A 22,097-nucleotide genomic window follows, 5' to 3' on the forward strand; every position below is an offset into this window, starting at 1 on the left:
AGAATTTCAAGATAAAAGCAGCAGATGATTAAGCCACATATGGGGCCTTTCTGAGCACAGGGCCTGTGTGACTGCACAGGTTGCACACCCAGAAAGGTGGTCCTACTCCAGAGGTTCTAGTAACAGTTAAATAAGGTACTATAATAATAAAAGAAAATACCTTCTATAACACATTCTGTGCCAGGTATTTTTCTAGTTGCTTTATAAACATTAATGTCATGGTCATGGAAATCCTGTAAGCTAGGTAGCTTTCTTATCATCCTTATTTTACAGACAAGATGACAAAGGCACAGAGAGGTTAATTAACTTCACCAAGGTCACAACTGCTCCAGAGCTCGTGCTTTAACCATGACACTGGCACACGTAAAGTGCTCCATGTGGCCAGGCGTGCACACTGCTTGGGAAAGGTCTACAATTATCATTGTTGGTTTGATGTCAAATCAAGGCCCCCCATGCCAAGCCTGTGGTGTTAACAATTTTGTTATATTCCCTGGTCACATCAGAACTAAATATTCATTTTGAGAACATTCTGATATACTGTTGACTTGCTTTGTGAGACTATTAAAAATTCTAGGAAAAAATTTTATAAATCACAATATTTTTCTGTGGATTCAAACCATATATCTTCGGCTAGCATTTAAGTATATCATTAAACTTCACGTTTTGTAAAGAAGATTACTACTTTAGAAATATATGGCTAAGCCTCAGAATCTCTGGGTCAGTAGATACTGTCAAAATGGGAAGGAATGAAAAAATCTACACTAGTTATTAAAATTCAAAAATAAAATTGAAAAAGGCTTGCAGATATATTCAGTCTGGATAACTAAATTCATCTCAAGTTTATGATTGGAAATTTACTTAAAATAATCTTTACTGCCCTGGCTGGGTGGTTCAACTGGTTGGAATGTTGTCCCATACACCAAAAGGTTGCAGGCTCAATTCCTGGTCAGAGCTCATGCAGGAGGCAACTGATGTTTCCCTCTCACACAGATGTTTCTCTCTCCTCCCCACTTCCTTTCTCTAAAATCAATGAAAACATATCCTCAGGTGAGGATTAAAAATAATGATCTTTATTTGGGAAATGAAACTGGAAAGAGAAAAATACACCATAGTTTGGCATTACTACCCATCTTTATTAGATGCAGATGAAAAATTAATGTTAGTAGCTATTTGGGAATCATCTAGAAAAGCAATTGCCAACTTTTTGGACCTCATGGACCACCAGTGGTCCGCTGGTTAGTGACCATGGCTCCAAAGGTTTCCTTAAACCAGTGGTCACCAACCTTTTGGACCTCACGGACCACCAGTGGTCCGTGGACCACCAATTGGCAACCTCTGATCTAGAATTCTAATTCTTAAGATTTGTTTCCAAAAAGCATTATTGTAAAATAGGCAGCTTTTTAAAATGGCAACTGACAACAGACATCCCCTCTACCATCATCTACTGCATTTACTTTAAATATTTCCATAATTTTAATCAAGAAGAACATTTGAATTGGAATCTGTTTATAATTAAAGTAATAAAAACTTGTGTAACAAAAAGATGTTCAGAGAATCTTTTTTCCTTGAAGGCTCATAATCACCCTAGTAAATGAAAGTTTCACGTTTCTGGGAAATTTAACTGTCATCATTGATGATGCTAAATTATTTCAGTAATCACGATTGTACTTTCTACAAAATAGGCCAAAAAAAAAAAATACTGACTTCCTTAAATGAGAGTGTCTAGTTGAACTGTTTGATATAGATACCTGTTCAGTGGTGCTGAAAAGAAAATGCTTTCAAAGCTAAGCCACATGTACCTGTGCACTAAAAAATATTTTCAATGGAATTTTTTTGTAGAATGTATTGAGAAACATTGCTTCTGTTCACCAGTAAAGGTATACATCCCAAGAAAACAATCCTGTGTCGCCCTCTGCTGGCCTAAGCTCTACAGTTCTCTCAAATCCTACCGCATTTCTTTAAAACATTTTTCAAGTCATTGCTTTAAGGGATGGGGTGAAAGTCTGAGACACAACAGAAGAGGCTGGGGAAAACTGGGAGGAGCTGTGTGTGACACTGAGTATTTGGCAGGGATCCATTTCTTATCTCCAGCTTTGGATGCCCCTAATTCCTTGTAAAGCTACACTTAATGTGTGCCTCTTTGCAACTGAGCTATTTACAAAACCTTAAACATTAAAATTTTTAATTAAAATGTAAGAATTAAAGATCACTTCAAATACAAAGGAACTAACACAAAATTACAAACATACTCCAATTTTATTCACATGGCAATGGAATATAAACTGCAGTCATTCATACTATCCCTGTGTAAAAGGTTTACCAGTGTGAATGATAGCCATGACCAAAACTTAATTTTAATTATCGTTTACTTTTACTAACTTTTCACTTATAATCTATGGCTCAGTAATCATACCCCTGGGTGTAAACTGTGGTGATTCCCTTCTTGTTTCTAAGGAGGGAAAGTGTGATGCTCACCACAATCTGCCATCTGTGGACGTGTAGAGTCAGATTTGGGGAAACAGGCTGCTTGGATCCCACATCCACTTCTACTCACTGCCTCTGTGGCTGGGACAAGTTAGCACCTGGCCTTGGTTTTTGTTGTTTTACTTTTTTTTTTTTCTTGGCCTTGGTTTTATCAACCATAAAATGGGATAACAATATGTACCCTATAGAATCATTGCGATGATTTAATGAGATAATTCATAAAAAGTATGTGGCTGAATAATACCTTTTAGGAAGAGTCAAGGAAAGTTAGTTACTATTATATTTTGGTGAGCATGCTGCTGCTGTTGCTCCACTGATAGTCTGTGCAAAAGCAGTTTGTCAATTAGAACCCTAAGTAGCCCTGGCTGGTATGGCTCAGTGATGTGTCTGCCTGAGCACTGAAGGACAATGGGTTCAATTCTCAGTCAAGGTCAAGGACATGGATCTGAGTTGTAGGTTGGATTCTGGCCCAGTTGAGGCTCATGCAGGAGGCAACCAATGGATGTGTCCATTTCACATCAATGTTTCTCTTTCCTCCCTCCCTTCCACTCTCTTTAAAAAGCAATGGAAAAGATATCCTGGAGTGAGGATTAATAATAAAAAAAGAACCCTAAGTAGCAGAAAGATTTTTAAAAGTATGCTGGATCTACCAGTATTGTGCAAGAATCTGTATCATAATAGATACTTAGATACTGTGCTTGGTGCTGCAAAAGATGTACATGGGAGTAAGACACAATGTTTAAGACCTAGGAAGCTGGACAAGGCAAATACAGTTTTGCTAGGCCAAATATAAGCACTGAGCTTTGAGAAGGCTATGAGAGTTTAGAGAGAGATGGAACGAGATCATTCATTTGGGAAAGAATGAGGAAAGGTGGTGTTGAGGAGGGAGGACTTGGAGAAGATTCCGACGTTTTGTAGGTAGAAGAGTTAGGCACAGGGTAGACATCATTGACTCTACTGCTTAACAGCTGTGTCGTCTCTAACAAGTCATGTCACCTCTCTCAGCCACATTTCCCTTTTCTGTAAAATGAGGATTGTTAAAATACTGACCTTATAGGGCTGCTCGGGAAATGACAGAGAGGGGTCATCTAGTGCTCAAAAGAACTATTATTATCTAGAGGAGAGGTTCTCAATCTGGCTGCATCTTAGAATCACTTGGGAGCTTTTAAAAAATATATTAATTCCCTCAGTTCCACCCCAGAGCAACTAAATCAGAATCCGAACATGAGGCCCAGGCATCAAAGCTTTCTCAAGTTCCCTGAAGGGATTCTAAATACTTGATCTCATGTCTCGATCCTTGGTACTGGACTGCAGTGCAAGGTTCCGCAACCCCAGCTGGGCGATTGCTAGAAATGTGGGTTCTCAGGGCCACCATGTACCCTCTGAAAGTGCATTTTATAACAAGGTCTCATCGCCCCCTCCCCCTGCCCTCCTCCCCATACCGGCTTTGGACATCCCTGAAAGGGGAAAAAAAGCAGCTGAAAAATTCACAGTTGGCACGGGTGTCATAACAGCCCCTTAACATTCTTATGGAACCTTACATTTACCCAAAGCCTTTCACGTGTACAGTATTACTTCACTTGAACCAAATTAAGAACAGCCCCGAATTCAGTTAGACATTTTGCAGCTGGAAATTGAAGTCCAGAGAGCTAGGACGGCTCAGGATAACCCTCTCGCAAACTGGGAAGTCATGGCAGGAACCCGCGCAGAGTTCCATCCGTTTCTGGGAGGATGGCCGTGGACGGCAATCAGAACTGTGCCTGACTTTTAACTCACAGGAGAAAACACTACCCTCCACCGGCCGCCGGCGGGCTTAACAGAGGTCGCTAGGTTACTTGAATCGGCACAGGAACTTTCCACCAACCCGCAAGCTGCTGGCACAAGGATCTCCTCGCAGCGTCAATGGCGTTTGTGCGCATGTGTCGTCGCCTGGCGGGAGGAGGAGCCTTTTATCTCTTGCCTTCCGGGCGACACAGGAAGTGGCTCGGGTGCGCACGCACGACGTCCCCACAGTACTAGGGGCAGTTTCCTCCGCCGGCGTGGGAGATCCCGGGCTTCCAGGATTCTTGTTCGCGCCACCTCGCCCCTGCCCGCTTCGCGCCGGAGCGGGGTCGCAAGCTCCCGAGTCCCTCCGGCCCCTGCAGCCGGCGTCTCGCCGCCGTGCGACTCTCAGGTAGTCCCCGCGCCGCTTCCCCTCGTTATCGCCGCCATGGCGCCGCCGAGGCCGGGCCCCCACTCCCCGGCCCAGGGCGCCCTCGACGAGCCGGCTTGTTGAAAAGCTCCCCTAGTGGTCCAGGGAGTGACGTCATAGCTGGAAGGGGCCTCGGCGGTCACCTCGCGTCTAACCCCCTCATGTCTCTGGTGGGGAAACTGAGGCACTGGCAGGGCCACAGAGTTGAAGGCAGCGTCTGTCGCCTCCGCCCTTCCCTGCACGACCCTGGCTTCTCGTCAAACCCATTTCACCCCCTCGGAGACCTGCCTGACCGCGCTGCTACCCAAAGCCATCACCTTTAGACCCCGCGTCAGCCTGCCTTATTGCCCCGTTGCGCTTACCACTCTGAAACTAAGTCTTTTGTTTCTGTCTTCCTCCGCCAGGTGTTGGCCACACTCACTCTCTGCCCCCCGGCCAGCCCTGTGCTGAGCGCCAGGTGTGTGCGAGGCAAGAACCCAGACAGGTCTCCGCGCTTTGCAGCTGGCATTCTCCTGGGAAAGAGGTTGATTGCAAAGACATCCCAGGTCGTGACAGGTGTTATGAAGGAAACCGGGGACGGGGGGTACGGGGGGGGGCGGTGATCGGAGCTTGGGGATGTTAAATTAGGAAGGCAGAGGGGCCTCCGAGGAGGTGACCTTCCTTAAAAAACATAGGTTTGAGAGCTTTATTGTAAGTTAGACCTGTGTGTACATGTTGATGAGCTTGGGGACTTTAATATAGTTGTGCAAACACCACCTCGGTGCAGTTTTAGAACATTCCGTCCCCTCACAAAGTTCCCCGGGGCACCTTTTGACAGACAGCTGGAGGTTGTGGGGAGGGGGAGTTACCCCAGCCACAGCGAGGGGTGAGCACGCCTTTGGGGGCAGAAAGGAAGCCGGCAGGGAGCGTCTGGGTGCAGAGCGGGAGGAGGGCAGCGTGGGGGGCGGTGGGGGAGGTGAAAGGCGGACGGGTGCCTTCTGTACTGGGGCTCCCAGTGCCCTGCATACCACGTGGTCCACAAAGGCCGACACATACTTGAACGGCCTGTGCTCCTTCCTGATGGCAGGAGTGTTCTCTCCCATCTTGATGGTTGAAGCGGGGGAAGGAATGGGAGTCAAGTTTCAGGCACCGTGTGTGCTCACTGGGTTTTCATAACCCTGTGAAATGGATGTCAGTGACTGTATTTATGGATGAGAAAGTCAAGGCTAAATAACACGGCCAAAGCGATATGGCTAGTTCCTGGGCTCGATGGCAGCAGCCTGGCCACGGCTTTGTTCGCCCGTGCAGTTAACTGGCGTTCCAAGTACATTGCTGACGTTTAAGGCAGCGGTGGTGGCACGCTCCACGGCCTCGCAGAGTTGCTTTCTGAGCTGTTGCTTTTACCTAGCGTGTCGGCACCTGCTTATTGTTCATGGAGCTGGGGAAACTCAAATGTCTTTCCAAAATGCCTGGTAGTTTCCCATTCCGTGTTGTCTTGTTTTTAGAGATGTTACCCTTGTTGGCAAGTGTGCCACTCGGCTCCCTGACTCCTTTGGGAGAGGTGACTGACATGGTAGGCTTCGTGGTTTAAAATTTTGCTAGCCGGTGACAGAATTGAAAATGTGGCTTCAGCACGCGTGAGTCACCAGGGAGTTACAGTACACAGACTTGCTCCTTGCAAAGGAAAGTTGTTCATTGTACCCACTAAGTACGAGGTACTGCCCTTTCCACACGGATAACCCAGTGTGATCCTCAGAGTACTCCTGGAGAAAGTATTTTGTATTTATAAAGCAGGAAAGTAAGGCCTGGTGAGAGCAGGGTCCAAAACCTGGTGAGTTTACTAAAAAAACTCATAATGGGAGATTCTTGCTGGCAAATATCCACCCATATGGGAGGCTGGTGCTCACGCAGACCAAAGTGGATTACTTTGAAAAACTCCTACAAAGAAATCGCAGCCAGGACTGGTTGCTTTTCTAAGTAACTTCACATGGAGATCTTGACCTGAACCAGCGAGCAGAGCTTAGTAAGAAAGTGGATTCTCACTCGGTGGGAACCGGGAAGAGTGGGGGCTGCTGGTTGCGGTTGTATCCTGGTGCTCAGCGTGGTGTCGCCGTAAAGCCTGAGCGAGCTGAGTTCTAGCTGGGCACTGAGAAGCTCTGCAGGGATGTGTCAGCGCTGGTTTGTCCATGGTGACAAGTGTAAGGAAACTGGCTGTGAGTGTATAGGAACTCTCCTGTCTTTACAATGTCTATAAATTTAGAACTTCTAAAATAGGACGTTTATTTTTAAAAAGCACTCTCTCACATATTTAGATCTCTTCCATAGAGAGAGGCCTAGCATCAAGCCATGTACTCTTTCTTTCCCTTCTGCGCCTTAATTAGCTTTGTATTGCCTCTTGGTGGTATTTATAACTTAAAAAAGGACTTGTCCTTAACATTTTCCATTATTTTTTTTAGAGCCAAAATGAGTCTGTTTGGAACAACCTCTGGTTTTGGAACTGGTGGGACCAGCATGTTTGGCAGCACAACCACAGATAACCACAACCCTATGAAGGTACCACATTGGACATCCTGGGGTTGTCCTGAAGAGTGCAGGGCAGGGTCCCCCACAGCAGTGGCAGCAGGAGAAACTGATAGTGGGGGAGCCTCCTTTGGGGTGGAAGCTCTGAAAATTTGTCGGGTTGCTTTCTCAAACATTGGAGCATAGGGACCTGGTGTCCTGTCCCCCTCACTGCCCCAATCACCAGAATCACCTGGGGCCTGGCCTACATTGTTGAATCAGAATCTCTGCAGGGAGGGAGGGAGGGCAGGCAGTAGCTGTGATCAGCACTTCAGGGCAAGATGGTGGGCCCTCATCTGGAAACGTGGTTGTGCTGGTGCCTTCACTGGCTTCTTTCTCATCACCCTTTTTGAGCAAAGTAAGACAGGTCTGATTCAGTTAGTTCTTGAGCACAAGGGAATTCCACCCTGAGGTTCAGTGAGAAAGAAAGCAATTTTGAATGAAACTGGGATGATTTTAACATTGACCTTTCCCCCACCAGGATATTGAAGTGACATCCTCTCCTGATGATAGCATTGGTTGTCTATCTTTTAGCCCACCAACCTTGCCAGGGAACTTTCTTATTGCAGGATCGTGGGCTAACGATGTAAGTGCTCCTTATGTGCTTGTTCTCTAAGTCATGCCTCTTTGAATGGGTGGAATTAGCTTTCCTTTTGGCTCCATCCTCTCCCAAGCGGATGAAGCTGAGTTAAGGCTTATCCATGTTGACAAATGTAAGAAGGAAGCTGGGTGTGGGGTGTATGGGAACTCTCCTGTCTTTACAATTTTCTGTATTTAAATAAATAAATTTTAGATAAATTAGAGCAGCGGTTGCCAACCAGTGGTCCGTGAGGTCCGAAAGGTTGGCGACCGTCGAGTTAGAGGGTATCAACCAGTGGTTCCCAACCTTTTTTTGGCCACGCCCCACCTGAGCATCTCTAAAATCCTGATGCCCCCCTGTGACATGTAATTCTTATTAAAAAAATGACTTCTGTTCCCGTAGAGGAAGCCTAAAAGGCCATTAACTTGGTCTAAACAAGCTTCCAAAGAGCATGGCTTCCGTGGAAAAGAAAAATAAAAGAACAAAAGGACAGTTGAAGTACTGAGGAAGAAATCACTAAGAAATTGTTAAATAATATGAAGTAATATGAAAAAAATAGCAAATAAAGTTTCAAAACATAATAAATGCATAAATATGTCACAATATATATTTACTAGAGGCCTGATGCACAAAATTCGTGCAAGAGTAGGCCTTCCTTTCCCTGGCTGCCGGCACCGGCTTCCCTCGCAGCCCTGACTGTGTCTGGAAGAACGTCCGGTCTAATTAGATATACTGTATATGAGGCCCTAGAACCATAAGAAATGCAAAAAATTTACTGTTAATTACTCATTCTCGAATTGCCCCCCTGTGGGGCATGTGCCCCACGTTGGGAACCACTGGTGTAAACCCTTCTGAGTGGGCAGACGTCACTTCTTGGTACACTGAGTTTTGTTAAGAAAGCACAGTTACACACGTGGCTCAGAAATTCCTCCTCTAGGTCAGAATCTGGAAGTGAATTCCCAGATCAACTGGGTGTTCGCTGGGAGTGCGTGTTGTCCATGACAGTGCACTAGGCTTCCTGAGCATGTTCTTCAGGCATATGGCAAACTTCTCTTAACTTTAGATATAGCGCAGATTCTGCATAGACCTTACACTTACCTGTTGTGTACAAAAAAGAGACAAAATCATAGTATACAAAAAGAAAGAAAACTGGTAGAAAAGTAAGCAAAGGGTGTGAAGAGGTACTTCACAAAGAGGTTCAAGTGATCCATTAAACTTCAACCACTCAGCCACACCTAAAATAGGTAAACACCCATTTACACAATTGACTTGTTTTTCTATCAAATTAACAAAAATAAGAAGGTTAAAGGAATTACACTTGGTGCTGACAACACTAAGCTGAAACCTTACATGGTGTGCTGGTAGGTGTGTGTGTTGGTACAGTTCTTAAGCAATCCTGTCTCAGCGATTCCCCTCAGGGCCTGAGGAGGATCTAAGCATAGACCCTTGAGGGTCTTCATGCAGTAAAACTTCAAAATTGCACTATCTAATAGTAATGGTAATTTATGATATGTCGGAATGATGGGATACCATTTTTAAAGTTGTTGAAAAGGTTTCTGCAACAGGGAAGCAGGCAGTGAGGGGATGAGGGGAGGAAAGTAGTTGGGGAGGAGGTTGTTAAGGTTGAGCAGGTTTGGTTTTTACATGGAGTTTCTAGAAAGACTTCAGTTGATTATCTGCCAAAAAAAATGTAAGAATGTTTATTGGCAACTAATGCAGTTGAGGGGAACTGCAATTACAAAAATGAAGATACTGTGCAGTCTCGTTTTTCAAAGAAAATATGTGTGCCTAGAAAGACTGAAAGCACACAGCTGCCAACTAGTCCAGTGGGATGAGGGTGATTTTTGTTTTCTTGTCATATTTACAAAATCTCTAAGTAAATGCATTACTTTTGTAACTGGGGAAAAATGATATAAAAAGTCAAAGTGAAGTATTCAGAGAAGAAAGGTAAGTTTCCACTTTGGTTTTGATTCTCTGAATGGTAATGATGACTTTCTGCCTTAAAAGACAGATGTAGCTCATAGCTATGTTGAGAAAACTATCTTCAGTTTTAGGTGGAAGCAAACGAATTTGTATATTTAAATGGATTAGGAATAGGAAAGTAACTACTTGTGTATACTTTTCAATTACTTTATTCTAAGATTTTAATAAGTAGATTGATCGAAGTCCATATATATTTTAATTGTACTCCATTAGTTATCAGTTTTAAATGCATATAATTTATCATAAATTGCTATGTTTGCATTAACTTGTCTTATTACCATAGGTTCGCTGCTGGGAAGTTCAGGACAGTGGACAGACTATTCCTAAAGCCCAGCAGATGCACACGGGGCCTGTCCTCGACGTCTGCTGGAGTGATGTAAGTGTCATTCGATTTTTCATGTTTTCTTCTACATAAATACAGTGTATTCAGAATGTTTGTATGTTTCTGTTTTTATATAACCCCAAACACAAATAATAGGTATGTGTACACATTGAAGGAATTCTAGATTTCTGAGTGTAAATATAGTAATTTATTGATGTTCCTGATGTTATCGTTGTTGGCTTTAGTTAATCTCTATGAAAGCTTTGTTGCATAAAAAATCCATTATTTTATTGACATGTTACCTTGAACAGAGGATTTTTCTTGAGGCCTTTCCTACTTCTAAATATTCCATGAGCTTGTGTTGTTTTAAAATTAGAAATTTACTATCTAGAAAATAAATTCTTTTCTGTTATTAGACATTTGAAGACATTTGGTTTTTTGGGATTCCCTTTCCCTCTCAGATCCTGACTATCAGCTACATAAGCGTGTTCAAGGTTTTTGTTGTTGTTTGTTGTTGCTATTGATTGAGGAGAACTGAATGAAGGTGAAGGATAGGTGGCACGGCACAGAGAGAGCTGCAGCTGTGGAGGGCCTGCCCCATGGATAAAGGAGTAGCAGGGGGCAGGGGAGAGCTGACAGCCCAGCCCTTCTCCCTCTCCTGCCTGGTGGCTGCACCGGTACAAAGAAAACAAAGGGGCCTGACTGAGTCAGAAGTTGATAGATGTGCCAATAGGTAGATGCAAACATTTTAAAAAGTGATGCATTTGTTACAGATATAATTATTTCTAAGTTAATTTGCCTGTCTTTCTTAACTGATTGGGTAATGGTTCAGAATTGTAAACTTTCTTTTAAGTGTGGTAAGGAGTAGAGGTAACTGACAGGAATTCTGCTGCCCGGATGTTATTGAGTGGCTGTTGGCATTTACCAAATGATGCAGTCCGTTCCCTTTCCCAAGTTGTGCCTCATCTCGTGGAGGACTCAAACCTCGGAGTGAGGAGTTCTGACAGTGAGCTGTTCTAGAGGCAGGATGTCTTGGTTGGGGTGGGTGTGAACACAGGGAGCCTAAAGAATTTGAAAGGGTGCTGTGAATGTGTCACTAAAGAGGCAAGAATTGAGCTGAATTTTAAAGGAAAAGTGAGCTGTGAGCATTGTCTCGTTCAGGCATAGGTTCAAATTTTGTCTTTATCTCCTCCAGCTTTTTTACATAATGTCTGCGTCTGTTTCCTCACATATCAAATAAAGATAATAATAACTAAACAGAGAATAGCATTTAATTCAGCAAATAGTGACCAGGCCCTCTAGCACACTGGAGCATCAAGATGTAGTGGAACTCAGAGGAGGCAAGGTCTGCAGGTCCTGTGCTCGCGGGACTCATGACCTCTTAGGACCGACATAGAAACAGAGGAGAATTTCAGGTAGCGAACATTTGTGACAGCTGCATTATCTGCATGGTGCTCCCATATGAAATGAAGATAATAATTACAACAGAATAGCCAACTATGGCCAAATGGGTCCGTTGCCTGTGTTTGTAAACAGTTTTGTCAGAACACAGCCACACTCATTCACTTACGTGGTGTGGCAGCTGCTTTCATGCTGCAGCAGCAGCAGAGCTAAGGAGCTGCAACGGTGAACTATAAAGACTGAAATATTTACTAAACAAATAGCCAGCACTTTAAGACAAAATTTGCCAACCACTGGTCTAGACTTTCCAATTAGTGCTTTCTCCTTTTAGTAAAAATTATCTTTTATATATATACTAGAGGCCTGGTGCACGAAATTCGTGCACTCTGTTGGGGGGGTTCCCTCAGCCCGGATTGTGAGAGGGCTCAGGCGAGGCTGAGGGACCCCACTGGTGCACAAGTGGGGCCAGGGAGGGATGCAGGACGGCTCCAGGGCGTGTCCGGCCCGTCTCGCTCTGTACCGATCTCGCTCAGTCCCGATCAGCCGGACCCCAGCACCAAGCTAACCTACCAGTCAGAGTGTCTGCCCCCTGGTGGTTAGTGATTGTCATAGCGAGTGGTTGAGTGGCCTTAGCATATCATTAGCACATTACGCTTTGATTGGTTGACCGGATGACTGGACACTTAGCATATTAGGCTTTTACATATATAGGACATACCTATATATATATAAAAGCCTAAACGACCATTCAACTGGTAGCTATGACACACACTGTCCACTATGGGGCAGTCACTCCAACTGGTAGGTTAGCCAATGGGGAGTGGGTGAGATGGGCCAGACATGCCCTGGAGCCCTCCCGTGGTCCCTCCCCAGCCCCGATCATGCACCGGTGGGGTCCCTCAGCCTGACCTGCACCTCTCGCAATCTGGGACCCCTTGGGGGATGTCCGCAGGCCAGGCCTAGGGACCCCACCAGTGCATGCTAGTGTGTGTGTGTGTGTGTGTGTGTGTGTGTGTGTGTGTGTGTATTTTTTAAAAATATATTTCAGTGATTTTTTACAGAGAGGAAGGGAGAGGGACAGAGAGTAAGAAACATTGATGAGAGAGAAACATCAATCAGCTGCCTCCTGCACACCCCCCACTGGGGATGTGCCCGCAACCAGGGTACATGCTCTTGACCAGAATCAAACCTGGGACCCTTCAGTCTGCTACTGAGCCAAACCGGTTAGAGCTGTATGTATATTTTAATTTCAGAGAGGAAGGGAGCAGGAGAGAGAGAAACATCAATAATAAGGGAGAATCATTGATCAGCTGCATCCTGCACGCCCCGCATTGGGGATCGAGCCTGTAACCTGGCATGTTCCCTGACTGGGAATCGAACCATGAACTCCTGGTTCATAGGTCAAAGTTCAATCACTTAGCCATGCCAGCCAAGCAGTAAAAATTATCTTGTGCTTCATACTTGAATGGCCTACTTTGAGTTCTGTATGTGAATATTTTAAAAACCATTTACAAGAACTGCTATTTTTTAAGATATTCTGTAATTGACATAGGACCACTGATTATTGAACATTAGTGTCATTTTACTGCATGCCCTTTGGAATCCTATTAGATATGGAGCTGAAAAAAAGTAGTAATGGGTATAGACATATGTGTGTATAAAAAGAAGAAGGAAATACGGCAAATGTTTGTAATTGGTGGATCTAAGTGGAGGGTTTATGGGTGTTCATTGTTTTATTCTTGCAACTTTCGTGAAGGCTTGAAATTGATTAAAATAAGAAAAAAGTGTAAGTGGCTCCTGGTTAACTGACACAGATACCAGCTACGCTGTCTGTTCCTGGAGGACGTGTCAGGGCCCTGGCTGCCTCCGAGAGGAGAGCTGGGTCAGGGGAGAGGCCGAGTCCTCACTGTGCCTTTGAATTTGTTCATCCTGTGTACATAGCATGTCTTATAAAAAATAAATCAATAATACAAATGGAGCTGAAAATGTGTTTTGTATATGACATTGTCGTTTATAGTATAGTGGCCCCATATAATTGGAAAAGTAAAAATTTCAGAGCAAAACCTGCCTGAATACATTCAGCCTCTTCTAATTATACATATAGACAGAGATTTTCTTTTTCTTAGCATGACAGATTCTCTCCATTTTATTGTAGGATGGGAGCAAAGTTTTTACGGCTTCATGTGATAAAACTGCCAAAATGTGGGACCTTAACAGTAATCAAGCGATACAGATTGCACAGGTAAGGAGAACTTGCCCTCTGCAAGTTCTATAATTCAATTCCTAAATTCTCTTACAGAAGAGATGCGGTTTGACTATACCAACTCACTTAGACTTTAGACAGAAACCCCCTTGTTAACACAACAGACTGTTTGTGACCATTCTTACTCGTGCTCCATAGATTGCTCTGTGAAGGGTCTCCTGTGTATGTGTAGATGAGAGCGTCATGAGGAGTTAGTGATGTTAAATCTGTAAAGCACACATGTGACAGGTGACCCTCAACATTCACTCGCTTGACACTCAGCACCCGTGGGTGGCTTGTCTCTTACCAGCTACATACGCTCACTCGTTCATTGGGCCAGTATTTATCCAATACCTGATGTATGCCAGGTACTGTCCCCGGGAAGGTACAGCGGTGAGGAGATGCTTCCACACGCCCAGAGCTTTGTAGTCCACTAGGGACAAGGCAGGCTCTTGTGTGAAGTCTGCTAAGAAAGGTGGAAGCGACGAGGATGAGAGAACCTAGAGCCAGGAACCTGTGAGGACACTGAGATGGTGTCAGGAAGGTGTTCCGCACTCGGGCCACAGGGCTGTGTGCAAGAGGCAGCTCCTGATCTCTTAGTTTGTGTCACCTCAGTAAGTAAATAAAACCTTGGTGGAGTCCCCTACTAGTTATTTCTGATGATTTCCCAGGAGGGACTCCCTCTCGCTCACACATGCTAGTTAATTGGGGGTAAAATCCCATTAAGTTCATGCGAATGGAAGGGAGACATGGGCTCTTACGTTACTTGAACGTTTTGGTCCTGGTGAAGGGCTAAAATACCCTTTAGTTTTTGTTTGGTATGACCTCAATATTTAAATTAATTCCTTCTCTTTGGATTTTCAGAACTAAAGCTGTTAGCACTAGTTACATTTACCTTCATCTGTTTTGGTTCTGTCTTGTTGAAAGCATGATGCTCCTGTGAAAACCATTCATTGGATCAAAGCCCCGAACTACAGCTGCGTGATGACCGGGAGCTGGGATAAGACTTTGAAGGTACACTCCGCTGAGGGGCCCGGTGGCCCAACCAGGTCAACATGCATTCATTGTTCTTACACTGTTTGGGCTTTAGCTCTGAATAGTCGCTTTCTGGCTTTTTTTCTTTTAGTTTTGGGATACACGATCATCAAATCCCATGATGGTTTTGCAGCTCCCTGAGAGGTGTTATTGTGCCGACATGGTAAGGCGTTTCTAACTTTATACATATTTCCTTTTAAAAGAGAAAAGCTTTTCTGACCTTATGACATCTTGCAATTACAGGGGGATATAGTCCAGATTGCCTCAGTCATCTTAAATCTGATTCTTGTGCTGCATTTGTTCCAGAATTACTAAATAGTGGGTGTCAGGTTTTTGGTCACTTGTCATTTGAATATATGCAGAGAGCTATGTGCCATCAGGGTATAACCTTTATCGTGTGGCTGTAGGAAAACGGTCAGTAACTCTGTGTTAGATTTGTGGGGACTGTCTCTGTGGGTGAGAAAATGAAGAACTTTCTCCACCCATTTAGTCATCAGGCTTCAAGCTTTGTACCAACTGCCCGGCAATTCCACTTACAGAAATTTGTCATGAGAACAAGAAGGTTGCAATGGTCTCTGTTGTTATAAAACTGTGAAACATGGGAAGTGATCTAAAGGGCAAGCAAGACAGACATGGTTAAGTGAACCCTGGGGTAGGTTTATTTGAGAGAATATTAGATAGTCATTAGTATTCTTAGAATACACACTTTGAGTTAATGATACGGATTATATAGAAACATACATTCACATGCATACATGTATAATGCTCAGAAAAAAGACTGGAGTAAAACTGTCATAACATTAACGACTGTTACTATTTGAAGAGCCATAGGTGATTTTTATTTCTTCTCTACTCCTAAGTATATTTTCTAAGTATTCATATATTTTACTAGAGGCCCGGGTGCACAGTACACGAATTTGTGCATAGGTGGGGTCCGCCCCAATCGAGGCCAGCCGGCTGGGGGGAGGGGCCGTGGGCAGTTGGCCGGCCAGCCCTGCCCCCTGTTTGAACTCCCAGTCGAAGGGACAATTTGCATATTAGCCTTTTATTATATAGGATAGTTTTAAAGAAACTAGTCTTTTAAAAATAAATGATTTTATCCAAATGTGATTTTATGTTTTCTTAAAAGCATGTTAATATCATTGGGTTTTAAACTTAGAAAAAATTCAGACTTATTTTTATGACTGTAAAAAAATTTGATATAATATTTGGGTATAAAGACAGCACACTCCTGGGGTGGGGGGCAGTGGACTTCTTTTAAAAGCACAGTCCTCTGTTTAGTCACGTCTCTGCTCTCCGCCATTCCCTAGATCTATCCTATGGCTGTGGTGGCAACTGCGGAGCGGGGACTGATAGTCTATCAGTTAGAGAACCAGCCTTCCGAATTCAGGAGGATAGAATCTCCCCTGAAACATCAGGTGAGTCGGAAGTCCGATCAAGAAGCCGGGGTTTAGACCCATCCTGTGCCCGCGTATGGTTTTAAACACCTGTAAGTATTTTCAAAGGGAGTCAATTTAAGGGCACAAATGTCTAGCGAGTGAAAACTCTTCTTTGCTGGATGAGCCCTGCTTACCTGTCTCCCCTAAACTTCCCCCTGATAGCTGGATGCTACTGAATAAAACCACTTCCCAGTGGACTGGCTCCATGGTAAGCTCATAGCTTCCACCTTCCACAGTGCCTTCGTCATGCCCAGGCGCTGCTTAGGTTTTCGTCTCCTGCTCTGTCTTCCACTTGCCATGGGCTCTTAGATCTTCACTCTCTTGGGTCCCCTAGACTCTCCCTCTCTTTTCCCCTTTGTCTCAGAGCTCAGATCAGCTTCTACTCAGAAAACAAGCTGGTGGTTGGGAGCTTCCTTACCTTCCTCCTGTGAATCCAGAAACCTGCCTGCGCCTGTGCCTTTTCCTGCCCATCCCCAGCTGTCAGGTGGAGGCAGTGTTCTCCCAGGGCCGGTTTCAGGGCAGGACCCGTGCCCTGCGGCCTTCTCAGGAACCTCCGGCCACTGATCAGCCAGCTCCCTCCTATACCTTCCGTCTCTCCCCTGCGTATGCTTAGTGCAACATGAGCATACAAGTAGTCTCGCTCGTCCTAGGACACAAACTTTGTTTTGACCCCACCACCTGGACCCCTCTCCCTAACCAGTTGAGTGACAAGAGAGTTTAGGTCCTTCAGTCCATCCTCTGTACCTGAGTGTGCGGACTCCTACCTCGGCACATGTGACCCTGCCGTGCCCTGGCTTCAACCCCCTAACTGACATTCGTTGCCCTTTGGGTAAATTCAAACTCCTTGGTACAACCTAGTCTGGTCTGGCTTCACTTGCAGGCGCCTGCTCATTCACTTGTTGAGGAATGCCGCCTGTCTTCCCCGGGTCACTGTGCAGATGTGTTCTTGTAAATCGTACCCCAGTTGTGTGGTTGCTGTCTGTGCGGGCATTAGACCCTGTGCCGAGCTGGTGGGGCAGGCAGGGGTACCGCTTGACCAGCTGTGGTTCCTCCTGTCCTCTAAGTACTTACAGACCTTTGTCTCTTTGTGTTAACTTTTTTTACTCACAGAAGTAATGGGCTTGCTATTTTGTTCGTTTGTTTTTAACCAGTTAACACATTGTGTACCGCATAGAAATCTCTAAGACATATGCCAGGGACCACACGTTTTTGGGCAAACTGCACGTTATTTAAATCATCATAATGCACTTTAGGTGTTGTTTTTCAATAATTATAACATTTTTATTTACAAAAACAATTAAACAATTAAAGTTCCTAGTACTTTTTTCCTCTATGAAGAGGGACCAAACAAAATTTACATAAGTATCTAGATTCGCTCCTTTTTCCATGGGCGTGAAAAACGAGAACACTTGTGAGCGGTCCTTAACAGATGGCGCGCGAAACACGAGGAAACTCCTGAGCGGTACGAAATGTGTTAACTGCCATGCGTCCAAAATGGAAACCATTCCCACATGCCACGATAGTTTGAATTTAAAAAAATCAATTTGCAATGAACGTTATAAAAATAAATATATTACAATTTGGGTGTTCTTGAATATTTTCAGCTGAAAATTCTCACGAAAAATGATTTTAAAGTTGGTCAGGGCTGCCACTTAGGGAAAACATTTTTTTTTTATAGACACGCATGGCGTGTGTGGAAGGTCTGCCGCTTGTGTCTAGAGAACCTTATGGCATACAATGGGTTAAAGAGCAAATGGCACCAAAAGGGAACCAGCATTCACTTTCTTTTGTGGGACATTTGTGTGTTCTGCATCATCATAACAACAAACTGCTCTTTCCCATCATCTCATGCTGCTCAGGGCCGCACCGCCTGACCTCCGCAGAAGCTAAAGTGTCCAGAGGTGGTCCTCTGGGTTAGGCCAGGTTGTCATGAGTAGGAGGAGGAAGGGAAGACCCACTGGTGCCCAGCCCTGCTCCTTTGGGCCCCCAGACGCGGGGTTGGGTCAGGTGCAGTGACTTGCTTGGGCATTGCCCTTTGTGGTTTAGAAAGCGCTGGCTCGGCCACTGTCCCACTGGACCCTTGGTCCCCAGTGATAGCCAGGTGGGTACTGCTTCCCTTTTCCAGTGAGGGGCAGAGGCACAGAACACTGGTCACGGTGAAGGGCGCCCACCAGGCAGTGCTGGGCTAAGGATCACACTGACATGTCTTTCTCCCTCCCCATGAGAGGCCAGCGCCAGAGAAGGGTCAGATGGGGTCCTGAGGGTCGTGAGCGTTGCTGGAGTGGCGGCCAGGCCTCCGGGGTGGCAGAGAACGAGCAACTGGATCAAAGCACAGGGCCTGCGGTTTCTTCAGAAGAAAGTCAGAAAATAGTGCTCACTGGAGGAATATATGAAATGTTTTATTTTACACTGTGAGGATGTGCTTGTCTTGTTTTTTCAAACTACAGCACCGATGTGTGGCCATCTTTAAAGACAAGCAGAACAAGCCGACGGGGTTCGCGCTGGGAAGCATCGAGGGCAGAGTGGCCATCCACTACATCAACCCCCCAAACCCGTGAGTGGGCTCGGTCGGTGGTGCATTTTCAACCAAGACTTTTTCTAAAAAAGGGAAACTTAACTGGGGCCTTTGTTTTTCAGTGCCAAAGATAACTTTACCTTTAAATGTCACCGATCTAACGGAACCAATACTTCAGCTCCTCAGGACATCTATGCGGTACGTTTTTAGAAACTTAACCTTGAGAACGGAATGCGCCTAGAAACCAGACACGGAGGTGGGTGGCTGAGTCATTATAGTATTAGAGACGATGTGGGGCTCACGGCTCGAGGGAAACAGCTGCCTCCGTGGGGCTGTTTTCTGTTTTTGTGAACATGTTGACTGTCTTCATCCTCTGACTTCGCTTCTGAATGCAAGCTCAGGGCTGCTGAGGGAGCGTATCCCCCCTTCAAGGTGCTGGTAGACAGTTGATACCCTTGGCTTATACTGAGAAATTGCTGTTTGCTGAGGAAGAAGAGCGTTTTCCTGAGGCCGTGCCTTGGGTCACTAGCTGCGCACTTGTTACCTTCTGTTGACTTGTGTGGTAACAAGAGCCACGATCGGTCCTGGGCTGGCGGTGGCTCGGAGGATGGCTAGTTGTCCCTGTGACCAGGCGCAGCAGCTCCAAGCAGGAAGCACGAGCTGGCGAAAGCAGGTTTCTCCTCGTCTGCCTCTAATTGTGCGTGTCGACCCCTGCAGGTCAATGGAATCGCATTCCATCCTGTGCACGGCACCCTTGCCACGGTGGGATCTGATGGTAGATTCAGCTTCTGGGACAAAGATGCCAGAACAAAACTGAAAACTTCGGAACAGTTAGATCAGCCCATATCGGCTTGCTGCTTCAATCACAACGGAAACATATTTGCCTACGCTTCCAGCTACGACTGGTCCAAGGTGAGCGTTCCCAGCCCGCCGCACCCCTCCACGCACGGCAGGCACACTAACCACTTTCACTTCCCTTCCCTCTGGGTCTGGGCAGCTCGCCCTGGGCCAAGCCCTTGTCCCGGTGAGGTCATGGAAGAGAGGACCTGTTGCATGAAACCGCACGTTGGAGCTAATCGTCCGCCGCCCTCCTGGGGCCTTGCTCTCTGAGGGTGGTCATCTTGGCTTTCTTAAAAATATATTTTTATTGATTTCAGAGAGGAACGGGGAGGGAGAGAGAAACATCAATGATGAGAGAAAATCATTGATCGGCTGCCTCCTGCACATCCCACACTGGGGATCAAGCCTGCAACCTGGGCATATGCCCTGACTGGGAATCGAATCGTGACCTCCTGGTTCATAGGTGGACACTGAGCCACGCCGGCCTGGCCATCTTGGCTTATTAAAGGGGTGGCAGCTTAGCGTCTCGGCACCTACAAGACAAACATGTACAGGGTGGTTCCTCCAAGTGGGACATGGAAGGCAAATCCCACCAAGTCCCAGCCTCCTCCGCGGACGGAGGTTCCTGTTGGAACAGTTGGCTTTTCTCTCCATTCCTTCTCCAGAGACTGTGCTTCATGCACGTAGCACTGGGCCTGCCATGAAGAGTGCCCACCAAGTGCTAACTTCTGCTTTCTCATAATAAGATTGTTGTGTGTGTTTTCCCCATTAGGGCCATGAATTTTATAATCCTCAAAAGAAAAATTACATTTTCCTGCGGAACGCAGCTGAAGAGCTGAAACCTAGGAACAAGAAGTAGTGGCGGAGTCATCTGTTGTCCGGAGTCGTTTTCTCTGTGCTCTGCCTGATGTGTACGAATCTGGGGCCTGGCTTTTGGTGGGTTGTGAACCATGGATGTGGATTTAAACCCCTGGGGAAAACAATGTCATGGGTTAGCATTTGGGCCCTCGGGCCGCAGTGACTGTTGGTCTCTCCATTCCACTGCCTGTTACAGGAGTCCTCTGACTCTACGGGGACCGAGGCCATTACCGAGGTAGAGTCATGTGGGCCCCTGGTCTGCAGTGCTCAGTTCAGCAGTGTGTTCTAGAGACACTGGGCAACATTTTACAAACACTGTACTGTACTTTGTAATAAAACATTTTAAAGACTGCCTTCCGAGCTCCCTTTGTCCATCTCCTCCCTTGCCCGGAGAGCGCCCAGTGAGCTCTGAAGTGATCATTCCTGTTCAGCATCATTGTGGGTTTTGATTTGTGACTTCCGACGCCCTTTGGGAAATGCCAGGATCTCAAAACTTGGGAAAGGTGGGAATCCTGGGCTGCGAATGCCTTCTACCAAGTGGAATGTCTAGCAACAGCCCTGCCAGCACGGCCAGCAGAGTTGCTATGCGCTTTCCTTGTCCTTCCGCTCCCGTCTTTAACATCCCAGTGCTTTTCCTCTGCTGGGCAGCTGTCCTGGAGACTGAGGGATGGGCCTTTTTAGGCACAGCCCGAGTGGGTGCTGTGTGTGTGTGGCCAAGTTAGAACCCCAGTTCCCTGCAAGGGAAGTGCTCTTTACTCATGCCCTAGTGATAGTTATGGGGTGCTGCTTTTTTATTTCGTGTAATTTAAAATTCCTGATTGGTAAGTACCAAATGAAATTCACGTTGATATTTGACTGTGGAGTTTATTGTGTTTTTACCCTGTAATCCCAAATGCTTCTTACACTTTCCTGTCTGGGGCTGGTGTGTAAACTAACTTGCTGAGTGTGGAAATCTAGTGTCATCATGTAAGCAGTGTGTTTGCCTACTCATCAAAAGCAATGACAATAAAATTTTCTACTGGAAGAGACTATCTGCACTCGGTTTAAGTTCTTTGGTACGTGGAGCACAAATGAATTCAGATCCATTAACTCTTCAGCTCTGTCTTACCCTGAAAAGTTATTTTTTGCGAGAGAAAAAGGCATGTGCACTAGAAAAAGAAACTTGAATTTTCAAGTTAATCTTTTGCATCTCATTTTCCCTTTTATGAATTAGCCCTGTGGCTTTATGGACGGGAGATAGGGGTAGAAAAGATGGCAGGGAGGGAGTCGAGCTTAGTTAGCTCGGAGCCCCTTTCACTGGAGTGGGAGTAGGTTTACAGTGTTAGCTTAGCCCCCGTGCCCGCATTCTCTACAAGCCAAAGTTGAACATGGCCACAAAATAATGAGTCTAAGCCATGAGCTTTCGGAAGTGCTCTTTTCCAAGACTGGGCCTTGCCACATTGCCGAGGGGGTAGTTTTTGTAACTGGTAAGTTGGAAACATTTGCACAAGTCCAAGGTTGGACTTGGGCTGCCAGGAACCGGGAGTGAGTTTGCTGCTGTTGCCCACCAGGAGCATAAAAGATTACCACTTATTTGCTGATGGTCAACCAGGAGGTTTTTGTTGAAATCATTAAGCTTCTAAGATATTTGTTTTCATGTTTCCTCAAAAACACAGGGAGCCTTGAGGAA

At 45.5% G+C, this 22,097-nt stretch overlaps 1 protein-coding gene across 7 annotated transcripts; it reads left to right on the forward strand.

Annotated features, from left to right (window-relative positions):
* The first annotated feature begins 4,459 nt into the window (after positions 1 to 4,459).
* Positions 4,460 to 21,457, forward strand: RAE1 (ribonucleic acid export 1). 7 transcript variants are annotated; one of them, XM_014461452.2, is made up of 13 exons: positions 4,460 to 4,657; positions 5,080 to 5,230; positions 7,111 to 7,207; positions 7,695 to 7,799; positions 10,060 to 10,152; positions 13,655 to 13,741; positions 14,669 to 14,755; positions 14,868 to 14,939; positions 16,087 to 16,194; positions 18,663 to 18,769; positions 18,853 to 18,928; positions 19,448 to 19,642; positions 20,343 to 20,645. In XM_014461452.2, the coding sequence occupies exons 3-13, from the start codon at positions 7,118 to 7,120 to the stop codon at positions 20,427 to 20,429; spliced, it is 1,107 nt and encodes a 368-aa protein (XP_014316938.1). In that variant the 5' UTR covers positions 4,460 to 4,657; positions 5,080 to 5,230; positions 7,111 to 7,117; the 3' UTR covers positions 20,430 to 20,645. The 7 variants fall into 7 exon arrangements, with proteins under 7 accessions (XP_014316938.1, XP_014316939.1, XP_023615174.1 ...); XM_014461453.2 differs by having other exon boundaries at positions 5,080 to 5,132; XM_006095417.3 differs by having other exon boundaries at positions 4,461 to 4,657; positions 5,080 to 5,220; positions 20,343 to 21,457.
* Positions 21,458 to 22,097: the final 640 nt, after the last annotated feature.

The sequence above is a fragment of the Myotis lucifugus genome, unplaced genomic scaffold (assembly GCF_000147115.1).
Source record: "Myotis lucifugus unplaced genomic scaffold, Myoluc2.0 scaffold_155, whole genome shotgun sequence".
Taxonomy (NCBI): Eukaryota; Metazoa; Chordata; class Mammalia; order Chiroptera; family Vespertilionidae; genus Myotis; species Myotis lucifugus.

Coding starts and splice junctions, on each gene's coding strand:
- RAE1 (XM_014461452.2), top strand. CDS start 7,118: ATGAGTCTGTTTGGAACAACCTCTGGTTTTGGAACTGGTGGGACCAGC. Junction 13,742..14,668: donor AAGCGATACAGATTGCACAG/GTAAGGAGAACT, acceptor TCTTGTTGAAAG/CATGATGCTCCTGTGAAAAC. Junction 18,770..18,852: donor TACATCAACCCCCCAAACCC/GTGAGTGGGCTC, acceptor TTTGTTTTTCAG/TGCCAAAGATAACTTTACCT.